Source organism: Pan troglodytes, chromosome 19, assembly GCF_028858775.2.
Source record: "Pan troglodytes isolate AG18354 chromosome 19, NHGRI_mPanTro3-v2.0_pri, whole genome shotgun sequence".
Classification (NCBI taxonomy): Eukaryota; Metazoa; Chordata; class Mammalia; order Primates; family Hominidae; genus Pan; species Pan troglodytes.
Window position 1 is genome coordinate 95,551,043 of NC_072417.2, and position 18,168 is coordinate 95,569,210.

The window sequence follows — 18,168 nt, forward strand, 5'->3', positions numbered from 1 at the left end:
TGGGAAGTCAGCCATAGTCACGGCCCAGCCAGAAACTCTGACAAGCATGGCTGCGCCCTGCCAACTACAACCAGCCTCAAATCGCCACTGTCCCCAAATGCTGCCAAGAGCCCCCCACCTGCTGGGCAGGACCACCCACAGCTGGATCCTCCTCAAACTCCTTCTTTGGAAGTGACTTTGGAGCCACCTGAGGAAGCCTCACTACTTAGAAAAGTCACCACTGGTCTCTTACTGACCACGGATTTTAGACGCTGGCTTCAAGCCTAAAGAACTCCGGCTGTTCTCAAACTCACCCACAATTGACAAAGCTCTTTGGTCTCTGAGAATTCCAAGAGAAAGTCCCCTGCAGGCTGTTTCAGAAGCAGCCTCAGGGGCCTGTGAACAACGGGAGTGAGCTCAGCACTTCCGGGGACAACTGGACAGTCCACACGAGGGCCCATCATGACGTGAGCGTGGCCTCCTTCTCTGCTGACCTGACTGTGGCAAATTAGTGACACACTGGCCTATCCTACTATGACCAAGCTCCCAACATCCGACAGGACCAGAGAGGGGACCCTGTCACACCTGCACAAAGCCCTTCATCACTGCTGCACCTGCACAGACGCAGCCCCTTATGACACCCCCATAGACACAGCTTCTAGTAACACTTACACCTACCTGCATAGACAGAGCCATTTATTACACCTGCACCTGCAGAGACGCAGCCCCTCATCACACCTGCACCTTCACAGAAGAAGCCCCTCAGGACACCTGCAGAGACGCAGCCCCTCATGACTCCTGCACCTGCAGAGACGCAGCCCCTCGTGACTCCTGCAGACGCAGCCCCTCGTGACTCCTGCAGACGCAGCCCCTCGTGACTCCTGCAGACGCAGCCCCTCATGACTCCTGCAGAGACGCAGCCCCTCGTGACACCTGCACCTGCAGAGACGCAGCCCCTCATGACACCTGCACCTGCACAGGCACAGCCCCTCATCACACGTAAACCTGCAGAGACGCAGCCCCTTATGACACCCCCATAGACACAGCTTCTAGTAACACTTACACCTACCTGCATAGACAGAGCCATTTATTACACCTGCACCTGCAGAGACGCAGCCCCTCATCACACCTGCACCTTCACAGAAGAAGCCCCTCAGGACACCTGCAGAGACGCAGCCCCTCATGACTCCTGCACCTGCAGAGACGCAGCCCTTCGTGACTCCTGCAGAGACACAGTCCCTCATGACTCCTGCACCTGCAGAGACGCAGCCCCTCGTGACTCCTGCACCTGCAGAGACGCAGCCCCTCATGATACCTGCACCTGCACAGGCACAGCCCCTCGTGACTCCTGCACCTGCAGAGACGCAGCCCCTTGTGACTCCTGCAGAGACGCAGCCCCTCATGACACCTGCACCTGCAGAGACGCAGCCCCTCATGACACCTGCACCTGCACAGGCACAGCCCCTCATCACACGTAAACCTGCAGAGATGCAGCCCCTTGTCACATATGCACACAGTGGCAGCATCTCTGACTGTGGTCTCTAGATATAAATCTATAGGATGTCTTTCAACAAAACCCCAGCACAGCTGAGTCTCTTGGAGGTGTAGGCTGAGTTTCCAGAACACTGAGGAGAAATTCGGTGACTGCCACTTTTCAGTTGAAGCATCTGTTTTTAAACTTACCATAATTGAATTCCAAATTCTTTTCTATAGTAAATAATTCATGTTTTTAAAATTATACCTGTCTAAAAATAAATTTAAAAGTTTCATCATTTCTGAGGTGTGCTGGTTAATTCCATGTGTCAAATGACTGGGCTACGGGCTGCCCGGATAGCTGGTAAAAAATTATTTCTGGGAGTGTCTGCAAGGGTGTTTCCAGAAGAGACTAGCCCTCCTCCTGTGGATGGGCGTCATTCAACCCACTGAGGGCCTGAATAGAACGAAATGCAAGGAAGGGTGAACTCGCTCTCTCTGCTTGAGCTGAGACACTCGCCTTCTCCTGCCCTTGGACATTGGGCTCCTGCATCTTGGGCCTTCAGAGCTGGACCAGGACTCACATCAGTGGCTCCGTGGTGCTCAGGCCTTTGCCCCTGGGCTGAATTACACCACCAGCTTCCCAGGTTTTCCAGCTTGCAGATGACAAACTGTGGGACCTCATGGCCTCCGTAACTGCACGAGTGGATTCCTACAATTTATTTCCTATATATCTACACGTCTCCTATTGCCTGTTTCCCTGGAGAACCCTGACTAATCCATGAGGAAAGGAAACAAGGAAACACTGTGGAGGTGGCTGCATGTAGACATCCCATCCTGTTTCCCTGCAGACCATCCCAGAGTGGCATCTGCCCCAAAGACCCCATTTTACTCCCAAGGAGAATGCAGGCAATGAACCAAATGGTTGTCTTTTCCTCAGCCCTATATGATTTCAGTTTCACAGTGGGCAGGCAGGGAAAGCACCCAGGAAGGGGCTGACCCAGAGGCTCTACCTGTCTCTGCAGAGCAAGCTCACCGTCGAGCTCCTCAAGTTTTCTCTCCAGTGTCCATTTTAGATTTTCATACTGTTCCCGGTGGTGGTCAATCTCACCATTCTTGTCACTATGGTAATAAAACAGCATTAAGAAAAGCCATACCAAATATTCAGCAAAGGTAATACATTTTCAAGGTGCACTTGACATGTGAAAGTTGGTGCTTTGCTTTTATGAAGGGGTGGCTTCAGCAGGACCCACGGGGTAGCAGAACTTCCAGCCCCACCTGGACCAGCATGCTACACCCATCTATAAAAGAGGAAATTAAATAGGGCCCAGAGTCTCACAACATGAAACCCAAAATGTCCAGGATACAATAAAAAAAAAAATCTGACAACCAAAAACCGGAAAGATCTGACCAGGCCCAGTGGCTCACGCCTGTAAACCCAGCACTTTGGGAGGCCGAGGTGGGCGGATCACAAGGTCAGGAGATCGAGAGCATCCTGGCTAACACGGTGAAACCCCGTCTCTACAAAAAAATACAAAAAAAAATTAGCCGGGCGTGGTGGCGGGCACCTGTAGTCCCAGCTACTCGGGAGGCTGAGGCAGGAGAATGGCGTGAACCCGGGAGGCAGAGCTTGCAGTGAGCCGAGATGGCGCCACTGCACTCCAGCCTGGGCAACAGAGCGAGACTCCGTCTCAAAAAAAAAAAAAAAGAAAAAGGAAAAAAAAGAAAGATCTGAGCTTGAAGGAGAAAAGACAATAGGTAGATGCCAACACCAAGATGACACAGATGCTGGAATTCTTCAACAAGGAAGCTACAGCAGTCATTATAAAAGCGCTTCAAGTAATCTAGTAAAGCAAATGGAAAAACAAATCTCAGCAAAGAAAAAGCTATAGCAGGCTGGGTGTGGTGGCTCACGCCTGTAATTCCAGCGCTTTGGGAGGCCAGGGCAGGTGGATCACCTGGGGTCAGGAGTTCAAGACCAGCCTGGCCAACATGGTGAAACCCCATCTCCACTAAAAATACAAAAATTAGCCGGGCATGGTGGCACACACCTGTAATGACAGCTCCTCGGGAGGCTGAGGCAGGAGAACCCCTTGAACCCCGGAGGCAGAGGTTGCAGTGATCCGAGATCGCGCCACTGCACTCCAGCCTGGGCGACAGAGCAAGACTCTGTCTCAAAAAAAAAAAAAAAAAAAAAAGAGTGTGAGACTGAAAAAGTACCTGAACATGGCTGAAAACATCCCAGGTTTGGAGAGAAGAATGAGCAAAAGACTTGAAGAGACACCACACAACATAACGTAAAGCACTTTTAAAAGGATGCTCTAAACACTCTGGAAAGCGGCTATGAGAAAGTCAGCACCCGCATGGCGGGCAAGTGGGCCTCAGCGGTGCAAGCACTGCACGCATCTGCACGGACTCGGCACCCAGACGAGGTGCAGGCTGAGCACCAGCCTTCATGCTGGGGACGGGAGCTTCCAGACACCCTCCCTCCACTCAGGGAGAAGCTGACCTCCAGCTCAACTCTCTCTTTCCCTGGACCCTGGGCAGGTGGCACACGGGTGTCTACCACATTAGCAAGCAGCACTGCATGGGTCAAATGACTGCTGACTGGCACTTTTTATCCACGCCGCGAGATGCGATAGAGAGAGGGACCATCAACACTGTGGGCTTCCCAGAAGACGGTGGCGCTCAGGGTACATCTGCTGCAGGGACTGCAGACGCGATCCCTGCGGGCTGTTACAGGAGATACTGGCTGCACAATACCGGTTGGGGCTTCTGAGCCAGAGGGGCACCACACCCACCAATGTGGGTCTCCTCTCCTTGCACCTGACCTGCCGCAGAAGGTCTCCCTGCTGGACCGGAGGACCTGGTGTGGTCCTGTTGGCCCGTTCACACCCATCTGAGACCCTTCTGAGCAAACCGGCCCAACACACACAACAGAGGGTAGCTGGTCAGTTAAAAGGGCGTGGCAGAACCCAGCGCACTGACACGAAGGACAGACACCACAAATGGATCAGGAAGTGCTGGACGCACATTTCGGAGCAGTGTGCGCAGGTGGCTCTATTTGGGGCCTGGAGATGACACAACAGATTGCCCGTGGCGGCTTTCACTTCGCCATTCCACCACAGTATCTTCTCTGAGAAATGACTTTCTATGATAAGAATAGTTTACTCCTGCGGCTTTAAAAAGTGCTTTAAAAAGCTGCTTATGGCCAGGCGCGGTGGCTCACGTCTATAATCCCAGCACTTCAGGAGGCCAAGGCCAGTGGATCACCTGAGGTCAGGAGTTCAAGACCAGCCTGGGCAACATGGCAAAACCCCGTCTCTACTAAAAATACAAAAGAAAAAAAAATTAGCCGGGCGTGGTGGTGGGCACCTATAGTCCCAGCTACGTGGGAGGCTGAGGCAGGAGAATCACTTGAACCCGGGAGATGGAGGTTGCAGCGAGCCGAGATCACGCCACTGCGATCCAGCCTGGACAACACAGCGAAACTGTCTCAAAAAAAAAGAAAAGAAAAAAAATGCTGCTTATGTTAGAAGAATACATACAACATAAAAAAAGTACCCAGGATCCCGTTAAGTGTAAACAGAGCATGCAGCTGGCTCTCCTAACGTCTGTACACACGCATCACACAGGAAGGGCCTCTGTTAATGTGCTATGATGAACCTGCGGTACTTCTGAAGTGGGGGATGGAAGAGCTTGTCAGAGAAGCCTGTCCTCCTTCCTTCCTTCCTGTCTCCTCAAACTCTCCACAGCATGGCTGGGTGAGTGGAGCTGAGGGGATACCAGGCATGTGGGTGAGTTCCAGGGGCCCCACCACAGGCCCCACAACAAAGGCTTTAGGTTTTTATGTCGACTTGCCTTAAGTCAGCTCATTTAGTTTTGAAATTACTACAGACTTCCATTAAAATCATTATAAATTCAAATATGTATTAATATAGATTTATAATTAATGAAATAAATTCCAAATATTAAAACCAATCTCCATTAATTTCAGAGTTATATCAGAACCCAGAAAAAGACAGTCAGGGCATTCCTGGATCCATCCACATTAACTCAACAAACACATGTTCAGAGGCCACGAGGCACTCGGCCACTCAGACAGACCAGCTCCCGTGGCCTGGAATCAGCAGCGGGAGGAGGGGCAGTGAGAGTGGGCAGTGCTCGGGCAGCACAGCGGAGCAGGAGGCATGTGGGGGTCTCTGTCAGGCACTGCACAGGAGGGTGCGTCAGTCGGTGGCTCACCTGTGGACGCGCTCCAGCTCCAGGCGATGCTCCTGGCATGCCAGCTGCTGCTGCTGCTGCAGCTCCTCCACCTTCCTGGCCTCTCTGGCTAGCGCCTGCCTCAGCTTAGCCGCCTCTATCTTGAGCTCGCTCACCTCTGCCCGCCTGGCCTCCTCCCACTCCCTGGCCTGGGCGAAGGTGGCATCATAGCGCTCCAGCTCGAGGTCCCGCTCCTCCAGCACCTGAAGGTTGTAGACAAAGTCCTCCTGCAGGCACCGCAGTTTCCCCTGCGCCTCCTCCAGCTGGCTCCGTGTGTCCTGCAGAGCCGCCTCCTGCAGCTGGGTGCGGTGTGCCTGCAGCGCCCTCCACTCCTCCTCCTTGCGAAGCAGCAGCTCATTCAGGGCCGGCTCTGAGCCCAGTGGCAGCATGGTGGCCACTGCAGTAAAGAGAAATCAGGTTCAGGGTGCACCGTGAGGGGCCCTAATTTTCCTACCACAGTACCTACCTCACATTCCCTATCAACAGTTACCACGGCCGGGCACGGTGGCTCACACCTATAATCCCAGCCCTTTGGGAGGCCGAGGCAGGCGGATCACCTGAGGTCAGGAGTTCAAGACCAGCCTGGCCAACATGGCAAAAACCTGTCTCTACTAAAAATACAAAAATTAGGCCGGGTGCAGTGGCTCACGCCTGTAATCCCAGCACTTTGGGAGGCCCAGGTGGATGGATCACTTGAGGTCAGGAGATCGAGACCAGCCTGGCTAACATGGTGAAACCCCGTCTCTACTAAAAATACAAAAAATTAGCCTGCTGTGGTGGCACGTGCCTGTAGTCCCAGCTACTCAGGAGGCTGAGGCAGGAGAATCGCTTGAACCCAGGAGGTAGAGGTTGCACACCAGCCTGGGTGACAGAGCAAGACTCTCTCTCAAAACAAAATAAACAAACAAAAAAGGCCAGGCATGGTGGCTCACTCCTGTAATCCCAGCCCTTTGGGAGGCCGAAGTGGGTGGGTCACCTGAGGTCAGGAGTTTGAGACCAGCCTGGCCAACATGGTGAAACCCCGTCTCTACTAAAAATATAAAAATTAGCCATGCATGGTGGCGCATGCCTGTGATCTCAGCTACTCGGGAGGCTGAGGCAGGAGGATCACTTGAACCCAGGAAGTGGAGGTTGCAGTGAGCAGAGATCGCACCATTGCACTCCAGCCTGGGCGACACTAAGACTCTTTTCTCCAAAAAATTTAAAAAAGAAATTTAAAAAAAGAAATCCAGGGGAAGTAGAGGAAGGGAAGATGGGAAACATGGTTTGTCCAGCTATAAGAGCTAGGTTCTATAAAATAGCTTCAACGCAGCACTCTGTCCATTTCACAGCTGAGAAAACTAAGGCTGCTAAGTGGCTACGTGAGGACTGACAGCAGGTCAGTCCCTCAGAACCAGTGCCCCTTCCCACCCAACGCCCTGCTCCTGGAAGATTCACCACCTGATATGGTTTGGATATTTATCCCTGCCCAAACCTTTGTGGAATTGTAATCCCCAACGGGGGAGCTGGGGCCTGGTGGCAGGTGTTTGGATCATGTGGGTGGACCCCTCGTGGCTTGGTGCCGTCTTCGTGACAGTGAGTTCTGGGGAGATTTGGTCATTTCAAAGTGTGTGGTGACAATGAGTTCTAGTGAGACGTGGCATCTCTCCGCCACTCACACTCCCCTCTTGCTTCGTGCCTGCTCCTCCTTCACCTTCCGCCATGAGTAAAAGTTTCCTGAGGCCTCCCCAGAAGCGGGTGCCAACACTGTGCTTCCTGTACAGCCAGGAGAACCGTGAGCCAATTAATCTTTCTTTATAAATTACCCAGCGTCAGGTATTTCTTTCTAGCAATGTGAGAATGGTCTAATATACCATCCGAGAGTACATTCTTTTGTTCTTTTATTTGTTCATCATGGACTGATATTTTGGTAAAACTATAAAAATAAAGTGCTACAAAAAATAAAATTTAAAAACAAAAATCACAAAAACCAACAAGCTGGGCACAGTAGCTCTCGCCTGTGATCCCAACATTTTCCGAGGCTGAGGTGGGTGGGTCAAACTCAGGAGTTCCAGGCTGCAGTGAGTGGTCTAGTAAAAGATAAAGGTTCTTCTGGCTGGTCCTGGCTGCCCCCAACCCTTCAGAGGTCCAAGTATGAGCTCGATCTGGACACAGAAATCCCCCACAACTCTTCTCTGGTATCCACACAGGGGCACTGCATGGCCTAAAAGGGCCACACCCAGGTGGGGGACAAGCACAAACTTCCGGCCTGGTGGGACATGGCCGGGGTGCTGCTGCCAGAGCAGGAAAAAGCCCCAGCCTGTCTTAGGGTACCTCTGTATCTCCGGGCACCTCTGCATCTCGGGGCACAGCAATGGTTGTACAAAGTCCCAACTCCCAGAGGGAGCAGGTACAAGGGCACAGCCAGGCTGAGCACCGGCTGTGATGAAGCACAAGGAGGAGGTGGGTAAGGGGCTGCAAGACCCGTGGGCCCCTCCAGAAAGGGCTGGTCAGCAGGGCACACCCGCTGGGGGCACGAGGGCTCCCTGGGGGTCCTGAGACGGCGCTTCTCTGACGAGGCTCTGGAGCAAAGACGGTCTCCTCCATCCCACATGCTTCCTGCGATGCAACCCCCGCGCCCAGCACCCTAGGACCATCACGCCACCTGGACCACCTCAGCCTGGCTCCTCCAAGCTGCTGCGTGCCCACCCATTGCCAGAGCTAACAGGGTCCCTACCGACCATCTCAGCACTCTCCCACACTCCTGTTCCTCGTCTCCCTCAGCTCCTATAGCGGCCCCACCGTCCACCCCGTGTAATGATCCTTGACCTCTTGCTGTCTCCCACCTTGTGCCCACACCTCGGCCACCACAGTGTCTTACCACAAGAGACCTCAACTGGCCTCTGCTGTGCACTCCCACTTTTTTGGCTGCCAAAGGAATCTTTTCAAAAATGCTTTACCAGGGCCGGGCGTGGTGGCTCATGCCTGTAATCCCAGGACTTTGGGAGGCCGAGGCGGGCGGATCATAAGGTCAGGAGATTGAGACCATCCTGGCTAACACGGTGAAACCCCGTCTCTACTAAACATACAAAAAATTAGCTGGGCGTGGTGGTGGGCGCCTGTAGTCCCAGCTACTCAGGAGGCTGAGGCAGGAGAATGGCGTGAACCCGGGAGGCGGAGCTTGCAGTGAGCCGAGACCACGCCACTGCACTCCAGCCTGGGCAACAAAGAGAGACTCCATCTCAAGAAAAAAAAAAAAGGCTTAACCAGGCTTCCCATTCCACTGAGGACATCTGGACCCCAGGCTCCTGCCTGTCGCTGCCACGTGCCCTCAGAGCCTGGGATGTGTGGCAGGTGCCCCTCTGTCTGCAAGGTTCCTCCTAACCGCAGGGCAGGCTCCTCCTGCCAGTGGGGCCTCAACCTGAACATCACTGCAGGGAAGCTTTCCTAACTTCCATCTCACGTTGGCACAACGCCATCACCCCAGTGTCGGGTGTAGTGAGTCTCACTGTCTGGCACAGTCTTGGCGACTGAAACATTTTGTACACAGAGGACATGCACACACCTGTGCACACACCTGTGCACACACAGGGAAAGAATTGGACTATCAGCAAATACACATTAAATGATGGAACACCACTGTGATCTCTGATGACTCAGAACCCTTCACACAGTGCCCGTGAGTCATGACAACGGTTCTCTGCAGAGCCTGAGGTCTGCGAGGTCTACGGGCCTCTTCTCTGAGGGACTGCTGTGGCCCCCGTCCTGTATCAGCTGCCCTGCCACTGGGCTTGCCTCTTTAACTCATCGGTCGCAGCCACCCATGGGGGTTGCTGTTCTGAGAATCTGATCAGCAATCTTATCTGGCCTCAAATGTGCCCGCGACTCCTGACCATTTTCAAAATAAAGCCCGATCTCCTTGGCACAGCGTATGAAGACAGACCGAGGACGCGGCCCTGCCTGCGTGGCTCCAGCTGCTCCCTGCAGGCCCAGAGCAGCCTTTATCTGCCAGTTCCTGTGCACGTGCTACTCCAGGCCCCCATGCCCCCATCTCCCCACTGGGTGAGGTTCCTTCCCACCAGGTCTCAGGACTCAGCGGGTCACCCTGTTTTCAAAAGCTTCAGGCAGCCAGGACAGGCAGATGGCACGTACCACCCCCTCTATGTGAGATGGGTGCTCCCAGGCCTCTGTGCTCTGCACAGAAGAGCAGCCTGAAAAATCCATACAGCAAGTGACTCGGTGCAGCACCCGGTGAGAGCCCAGCGTCTCCAGCGCTTTATCCATCACACTCAGGACCCATGAGAAGCCCCATACACCAAGGGCCTGTAAGTCAGCTGGGCTCGGCTCGCCTTTCCTTCTGACCTCATCATAGAACGGCCTGCTCTGTTTCTGTACAAATCCCATCTCCGGATGATCCCCAAAGCCCCAAGGCTGAGATTAATTGGCTTTCAAAAGCACGGACTCAGCATCTGGACGCAATCTGCCTGTCGGCCAGCAGGCGTCCCCAGCAAGCACCTGGTTTCAAGAAGGACCACACGAAGCTTCCGGGCTGGGGAGCGGCAGGAGAAGCCGCCGGGGAGGGGAGGCCTCGCTGTGTGTTCACCCTCTTTCAGGAGAACCAGTGGGGCTCCCTGAACCAGCCGGCTCCCAGCAGGAGCTGGAACAGCATGGGTGGGCATCCCATCACTTTGATTTTCTCATTTTAAAAATACTGAGCTGAGCTAACGGTGATGTTGCAGGTTTACCTGTTGTGGTACAATGACACATCATGGTTTTCTTGCACAGTTCCTGGCTCATAACTCTCACACGTCGCAGTCTTTTGTTGCAATGTTGGGCGTGTCAGGCCTCAGGAAACAGAATCCTTCCAGGTCTCCACTCTCACCTGACTTTCCATTGTAGGTCATAAGATCCTCCCCAGAGCTTCCACCCTCTACCCTGGGGGAAGGAATGCTGACTTCAGGAAGCCTCCCTAAAAACCCAAGAGGACAGGGTGTGGAGAGGTTCCTGGGGAGTGGTGGGTGGGGTGTGGGGGGGTCCTCCAGGAAGCCTCTTCCCCCATATCTCCCCTTACGCATCTCCTCATCTGTATCCTCTGTAATACCCTTTATAATAAACTGCTACACGTATGTGTTTCCCTGGGTTCTGTGAGTCACCCCAGCAAATCAATCGAACCCAAAGAGGGGGCTGTGGGAACCCCAACTTGAAGCCAGTGGTCAGTCAGAAGTTCCGGAGGCCAGGACTCGCGACTGGTGTCAGAAGTGGGCAGTCTTTGAACCACCATTGCAAAATTATAACTCAGACAGTGAAAGAGATCTGACCTAATCAATTCCATCTTGCTTCTAACCTCCAAGCTCTCCTTGTTCATTCCTGGGTGTAGGCCGAACTAAGTTTAGGAGGAACTTAGTTTATAGTTTGAAACAAAGACAGTAACAGCCCTTTCCCGAAACAAACCCCCTTTTTGCCTGGGGACTAGACTGCCTTTGTAGGACTAACAAATTAGCCAAAAGATTAGAAATTATGGTTTAGGGCCAGGTGCAGTGACTGGCCCCGGTTGTCCCAGCACTTTGGGAGGCTGAGGCTGGATCACTTGAGCCCAGGAGTTCGAGACCAGCCAGGGCCACACGGCAAAACGCTGCCTCTATCAAAAATACAAAAATTAACTGGGGCGTCGCTTGTAGTCTCAGCTACCAGGCAGGCTGAGGTGGGAGGATCGCTTGAGCTTACGAGGTTGAGGCTGCAGTGAGCTGTGATTGCACCACTGCACTCCAGCCTAGGTGACAGAGTGAGACCCTGTCTCAAAAATAAAAATTAAAAAAAAAAAAAAGAAATTATGGTTTAGGAGTCATGCAGCTACAGGCTACAAGATTCTGACCTTCCCCAAATTGTTCCTGGGGTAACATCACTATTGTAAAACCTAAGATCAATCAGTGCTTGAGATATTTTGCAGACCCTGCACTCCATGGAGCAGCTGGCACCCCCGGATTGATAAACTGGCTCATCCGATCTTGTGGCCCCCACCCAGGAACTGACTCGGCGCAAAAGGACACCTTCGACTCCCTATGCTTTCATCTCCAACTCACTGGCCCCCTACACACTAAGTTATCCTTAAAAACTCTGATCCCCGAATGCTTGGGGAGACTGATTTGAGTCATAATAAAACTCCGTTCTCCCGCACAGCCGGCTCTGTGTGCCTCACTCTTTCTCTATCCTAATTCCCGTCTTGGTGAATCGGCTCTGCCTGGGCAGCAGGCGGGGTGGACCTGTTGGGTGTTTATGTCTTGGGGACTGAGCCCTCACCCTGTGGTCTGACCTCTCTCCAGACAGGCGGTGTTGGAACTGAACCGAAGGACACCCGCCGAGTCTGCGGCAGAACTGACTGCTCATGTGCTGGTGAAAACCTCCCTCTCCCACCACATTTGATCACAGAAGTCTTCCTCTGTGCTGATGATTCTTGTGGTATCAGAGTAGAGGAAAAACAGTTTGAGTTTTCCAGAAATACCTGTGAATAAAATACACATAAAATAAAATCTACTAAAAATACACAGAGATGGGGTTTCTCCATGTTGGTCAGGCTGGTCTGGAACTCCCAAACTCAGGTGATCCACCTGCCTCGGCCTCCCAAAGGGCCGGGCGCAGGTGTGAGCCACTGCGCCCGGCCCAAATATATATATTTTTATGACCTCCATGTGTAAATATATTTAATACCCTTAACTTATTATTATTATTTTAGACAGTCTTGTTTTCTTGCCCAGGCTGGAATGCAGTGGTGCGATCTTGGCTCACTGCAACCTCTACCTCCTGGGTTCAAGCTATTTTCCTGCCTCAGCCTCCCAAGTAGCTGGGATTACAGGCGCCCGCCACCATGCCCGGCTAATTTTTGTACTTTTAGTAGAGATGGGGTTTCACCATCTTGGCCAGGCTGGTCTTGAACTCCTGACCTTGTGATTCACCCGCCTCGGCCTCCCGAAGTGCTGGGATTACAGGCGTGAGCCACCGTGCCTGGCCTAATACCCTTAACTTATAAGACACTTCCTGGGACTGGAAGGCAGGTCTGGGGTGGCTCATTCACTTTGTACTCAGGACAGAGGACTCAATCTCAGCATCCTGAGTAGCTGGGACTACAGGCAGGCACCACCATGCCCAGTTAATTTTTTTTAAAAATTTCTTGTAGAGATGGGGTTCCACTATATTGTCCAGCCTGGTCTTGAACTCCTGGCCTCAAATGATCCTCTCACCTTTAAATGTACTGAATTTAGCTCTTGTGGCCCCTCTTGGATTCCAGAGAGTGCTGCTCAGCCCTCTGGGAGGCCAAATTCAGTAATCTACTCTTTTGTTTTGAAACAGAGTCTCAGTCTGTCACCCAGGATGGAGTGCAGTGGCACAATCACAGCTCACTGCAGCCTCGAATACCCATCTAAAAGCTACAGCTCAAGCGATCTTCCCACGTACTTATAGGTGTGAACCACTGCACCCAGCCTCTCATCTACTCTTTAAATAGGTCCAGGGGACAAAAATTATGTACCTGTGACCCCATGTTTTTTTTCACTTCCTCCACTGACTGCCGAAGAGTAGCCACAGCCATTTCTAAAACTGAAATAAGAGAGATGGGCAGTAGGTCTGAATTCTGTCACTGGCACTTGCTGGAGAAGAGAGGCACCACCACCACGAAGGAACATGAAGGGCTGTTTTCTTTGAACGTGCATTTGCCAAAAAAAAGTGAGTAAGTGAGAAATAGAAGTTGAAGTCGAAGTCTTGTAGTTGAGTTTAGACTTTGCGGACTTTTAGAACCACGTATACATGTTTCACGTGCCAAAAACAAAGCACAACAAAAAACAAAAAAACTTAAAATCAGTAAGGACTCAAAATGAAGTAGAAACAGGTGAACCTAACTTGATTACAAGTGGGTAACTTGTAATAAACTCACAGGTTTTTTTGGTGTTTGTTGTTTGTTGAGATGGGATCTCACTCTGTCGCCCGAGCTGCAGTGCAGTGGCATGATTATAGCTCACTGCAGCCTCAAACTCCTGAGCTCAGATGGTCCTCCTACCTCAGCCTCCAGAGTAGCTGGGACTACAGACACACGGCCACCATGGCTGGCTAATTTATTTTATAATTTTTTATAGAGATGGGTGTCTCACTTTGTTGGCCAGGCTGGTTTCCAACTCCTCACCTCAAGCGATTTTCCCCCCTCAGCTTCCCAAAGTGGTAGGACTACAGGTGTGAGCCACTGTACCCAGCCACAGTTTTTAATATATACAGAGACACAGATATACTGAAATAGATTTGCATGTGTATAGTGTATAGAAACACATGTTTCCTACTCTATCCATTAAGAAAGCCAAGAAGAAATGGCATCCCGGTAGCAATATGTCTATCTGGTACTGGGATCTTGGTTCCTAAACACTACCTTCTCAACTAGAAGGAACCAGGGCTCCTTGGAGAAATGACTGATTCTGGGATATGTCAAGGCAAGCATAAGATGAGCCTGAATTCTGCGGTGCCAGAAAGAAAGAAAATGCTCCCAGAAGGTTGGGACGTGCTATAAGGACAGAGAGGCCAACTTGAAGGGGCTCCTAACACCTCAATCTGGATAATGTGAGCAACAAAGTACGTGATAGCGATGGGTTAGAATCCATGGAATAAAAAGATGCACTAACACCGAGACCGCGCCCCTGCACTCCAGCCTGGGCGACAGAGTGAGACTCGTACTAACACCGAGACCGCGCCCCTGCACTGCAGCCTGGGCGACAGAGTGAGACTTGTACCAACACCGAGATCGCGCCACTGCACGCCAGCCTGGGCAACAGAGTGAGACTCCATCTCAAAAAAAAAAAAAAAATATATATATATATATATATATATGTACATATATGTACACACACTAATGAAAATCAATAACTGAATAAAAAAATGATGAGAAGAGATGGTTCTTTCTTATAGGAAAATCCCAACTAATAAATGTAGGAGTAATGGAAACAGAAAAATCATTTAACAAATAGCACATTAACAGTTATTTTGGGGAAACACTCATGGGTGCTAAAATTAGTGACAGAAGTATGGTTAGAAACAAGATCTTGCTGGGCGTTGTGGCTCAGGCCTGTAATCCCAGCACTTTCAGAGGCCAAGGCGGGCGGATCAGTTGGGGTCAGCAGTTCGAGACCAGCCTGACCAACATGGTGAAACCCCATCTCTACTAAAAATACAAAAAAAAAAAAAGCCGGGCATGGTGGCAGGCGCTGGTAATCCCAGCTGCTCAGGAGGCTGAGGCAGGACAATCACTTGAACCCGGGAGGCAGAGGTTGCAGTGAGCCGAGATCAAGCCACTGCACTCCAGCTTGGGCGAGAGAGAGAGAGACTCAGTCTTAAAAAAATAAAATTAATTAAAAAAAAAAAAAGGCCGGGCACGGTGGCTCACACCTGTAATCCTAGCACTTTGGGAGGCCAAGGTGGTGGATCACCTGAGGTCAGAAGTTTGAGACCAGCCTGGCCAACATGACGAAACCTCGTCTCTACTAAAAATACACAGATTAGCTGGGGGTGGTGGTGGGCGGCTGTAATCCCAGCTACTTGAGAGGCTGAGGCAGGAGAATCCCTTCAACCCAGGAGGCAGAGGTTGCAGTGGGCCGAGATTGCGCCACTGAACTCCAGCCTGGGCGGCAAAGAGAGACTCTGTCTTAAAAAAAAAAAGAAAAGAAAGAAAAAGAAAAGAGAAAGAAAGAAACAACATCTTTTACATAGTGGCAAAATATTTCCCCACAAAATATTTATTATTTACAAAGGGAAGGACCCTAACTTTATGGACACACTTGGCAGACACCACCTCAGCCCCCAGGACGTGACTAGCACCAACAGCCAGGGGCATCCTGTGTCTCGTAAGACGCTGGGAAGGGCACAATTTCCCTGTTGAGGTTTTCTTGCCAAAAATCAGTAATATGAAATCAATTACGAGAAAACATCAGAGAAATGCCCCCGAACTGGGGGGCATTTTATAAAATAGTGGACTCATCATTGGATCCTGGACCACGGTAAAGTCATCCATGAGGTAGCTGCTAAGCAAGAATAAATACTGGAGACCAGATCATGGGATGATACCAACATGAACGCCAGCGTCTACATGTTGCTGAATGAACTGTGGTTCTCTAAGAGGTCAGCATTCTAGGGGCTCTGGGCAAAAGGCACACGGGAAATCTGTGCTCCTTTTGTATCCTTTTTCTAAGTTACAGATGATTTTTTTTTTTTTTTGAGACCGAGTTTCGCTCTTGTCTCCCAGACTGGAGTGCAATGGCGCGATCTTGGCTCTCCGCAACCTGCGCCTCTCGGTGTGATACCCTACCTTGTTTTAACCTGATGGACTCTCTCTTAGCTGAGAGGGCCGGACAGACACCATTTTGGTTTCTTCGCTTGCAGCCCCTTGTCCCCGTCCCTTAAGGACATAACTGGGGCAAGCTGACTCCAAGCACATCCAGGAATGCGCTTACTGATAAGATACTGATAAGAAACTGGAGCAAGCTGTACCAGCAGCTCCTGGGAACGCGCTCGGTTGATGGTACCCAAAGCCCCTGCGTTTATCACTTTGTGATAATTTAAGCCCCTGTACCTGGAACTGTTTATTTTCCTGTAACTGTTTCTGTAAAAAAATCGCTTCAGCTAGCCTCCCCTCCTCTATTTAGACCAAGGTATCAAAAAAAATCTAGCCCCTTCTTCGGGGCCGAGGGAATTTGCAGCTCTAGCAGTCTCTCAGTCGCTGGCGATACAGGACTCCTGAGTTAGTCTCAGAGTGTGGCGTTCTCTCTATAACTCCCTCAGTTACAACATCGGGTTCAAGCGATTCTCCTGCTTCAGCCTCCCGAGTAGCTGGGATTACAGGCGCGCACCACCACGCCCAATAATTTTTGTATTTTTAGTAGAGAGGGGGTTTCACCATGTTGGCCAGGCTGGTCTCGAACTCCTGGCCTCAAGCAATCTGCCCGCCTCTGCCTCCCAAAGTGCTGGGATTACAGGCGCGAACCACTCCGCCTCCAGCCTTTTTTTTTTTTCTCTCTTTTTTTTTTTTTTTTAACTCAGACACTGTAAGGCTGCCTGGGCGCAGAGCCGTCCTTGCCGGCGGCGGAACCCGGGGAATTCTCCCGGGGCTGCGGGGCCCTGGTCGGCAGCGCCCACCGCCCCAGGTCACCCAGGGGCGACCGAGGGAACGCTCCCGCTCCACGCGGCCGCAACCCCCGCCCCGCCCCGCCCCGCCGCAGCTTCCGCGAGGGGATCCCCGGTCCGTGCCTGGCCGAGCTCTGAGGGTCGACCTCGCGCTCCAGGTCCCCACCAAAGCGCTGCGTCCGACAGGACGGCAACTGCTGGGGTTTTCTACAGGAAGAGTGGTCGGAGCGGCGCCCCCCACCCCTCCCGCGCCTCCCACGCCTCCCACGCCGCCCGCCGGCACCTCACCCTAACGCCCGCCAGCAGCGCTGCCCGGTCCCGCCGCGTTGCCACAGCGACCGGGTCAGTCGGCCGCGTCCGGCTGCGCTCGGTGCAGCGCTCGGGTCCCGCCGACAGGAAACGGGGTCCCTGGCGCTAGGTTCCGGCCCCTCCCGCCCCGCCGGGTTCCGCGCTGCGCCCGGGCCCGAGGGGCGCCCCGGCCGACCCGACCGCCGCTGCAGATCGAAGGAGGGAGCCCGGCCTCCTCACCGGTCAGCGGGGCGACTCCGGACGGGGCTCCGGGCTATGGGGACGGCGGGTTCCGCCGCGCCAGGCGCCCCCACCTTCTCCGCCCCCGGCCCGGCCGAGGGTCCCCAGGCGCCCGCTTCCTGAGGCCGCCCGGCTCGCGGTCCCGAAGGGTTGACTTGAGCTTTTGCCCTGAGATGAAGGGAGCACGGGGCGGCCGAGGCTGCCCGTGGGGGTCTGTTCGGGCCGGGGGCGCCACGAAGTCCTGCCTAAGGGTCGGCTGCGGCCACCGGGGCACGAGTTCCCGGCGCTGCCCACGGGCTCGGAGACCGGCGGGGCCCCGGGGCCGTGCGCGCGGTCGCTCAGACCCTGATTAGGGAACTGGGGGAAGGAGGGGGGTCGGGACCGACCGAGGCCCGAAGTCGCCCCCACCATCCTGTGGGAACAACATCCTCAGGCACAGCCATTCCCAACCATTCACATCCTCAAAAAAAGGCACGTGTCCTTATCCATCTGCGGATGGATGAACAGAGCCCGTCCCGGGACAGAGCAGCCTGGTTCACCCGAACCCTCAGCCCGCAATTCTGCGTGGGAGTGGAGGGGGTGTTTGGTGTCTGGGAATTCCCCTGGTGGGGCAATAAGCCAGGGGTCTGGTGTCATCCTCCACCCACATTGTTAACACTGGATCACTCCTCTCCGTGCCGTGCCTGCAGCCCAGGCACCCTGCAGCCTGTCCTCCCCGAACCATGCGTCCTGGTAGAGCTGTCTCCCTCGCCCACAGTCTTCAGTCCCGCCTCACACACCAAACCCTCTTCTGCCTCA

At 52.9% G+C, this 18,168-nt stretch overlaps 1 protein-coding gene across 15 annotated transcripts in view; it reads right to left on the reverse strand.

Moving 5' to 3' along the window:
* The window catches only part of CCDC57 (coiled-coil domain containing 57), a 114,637-nt gene extending 97,407 nt beyond the window's left edge, over nt 1-17,230 (reverse strand). For 12 of the 15 annotated variants that reach the window (XR_010153405.1, XR_010153406.1, XR_010153408.1 and 9 more), the window contains exons 1-5: nt 17,131-17,215; nt 12,005-12,193; nt 10,440-10,629; nt 5,698-6,112; nt 2,466-2,574 (exon numbers count right to left, since the gene is read on the reverse strand). Coding sequence is in view for 9 of the 15 variants with exons in the window: in XM_024350769.3 (XP_024206537.2) it covers nt 2,466-2,574; nt 5,698-6,112; nt 10,440-10,491 (576 nt within the window). In the remaining 6 variants the exon portion in view is untranslated. Of the gene's footprint in view, nt 1-2,465; nt 2,575-5,697; nt 6,113-10,439; nt 10,630-11,991; nt 12,194-17,130 lie in introns of all 15 variants that reach the window. The other 3 variants (XM_063800056.1, XM_063800055.1, XM_054670273.2) reach the window with 2 other exon arrangements.
* Between the last annotated feature and the right edge of the window lie 938 nt (nt 17,231-18,168).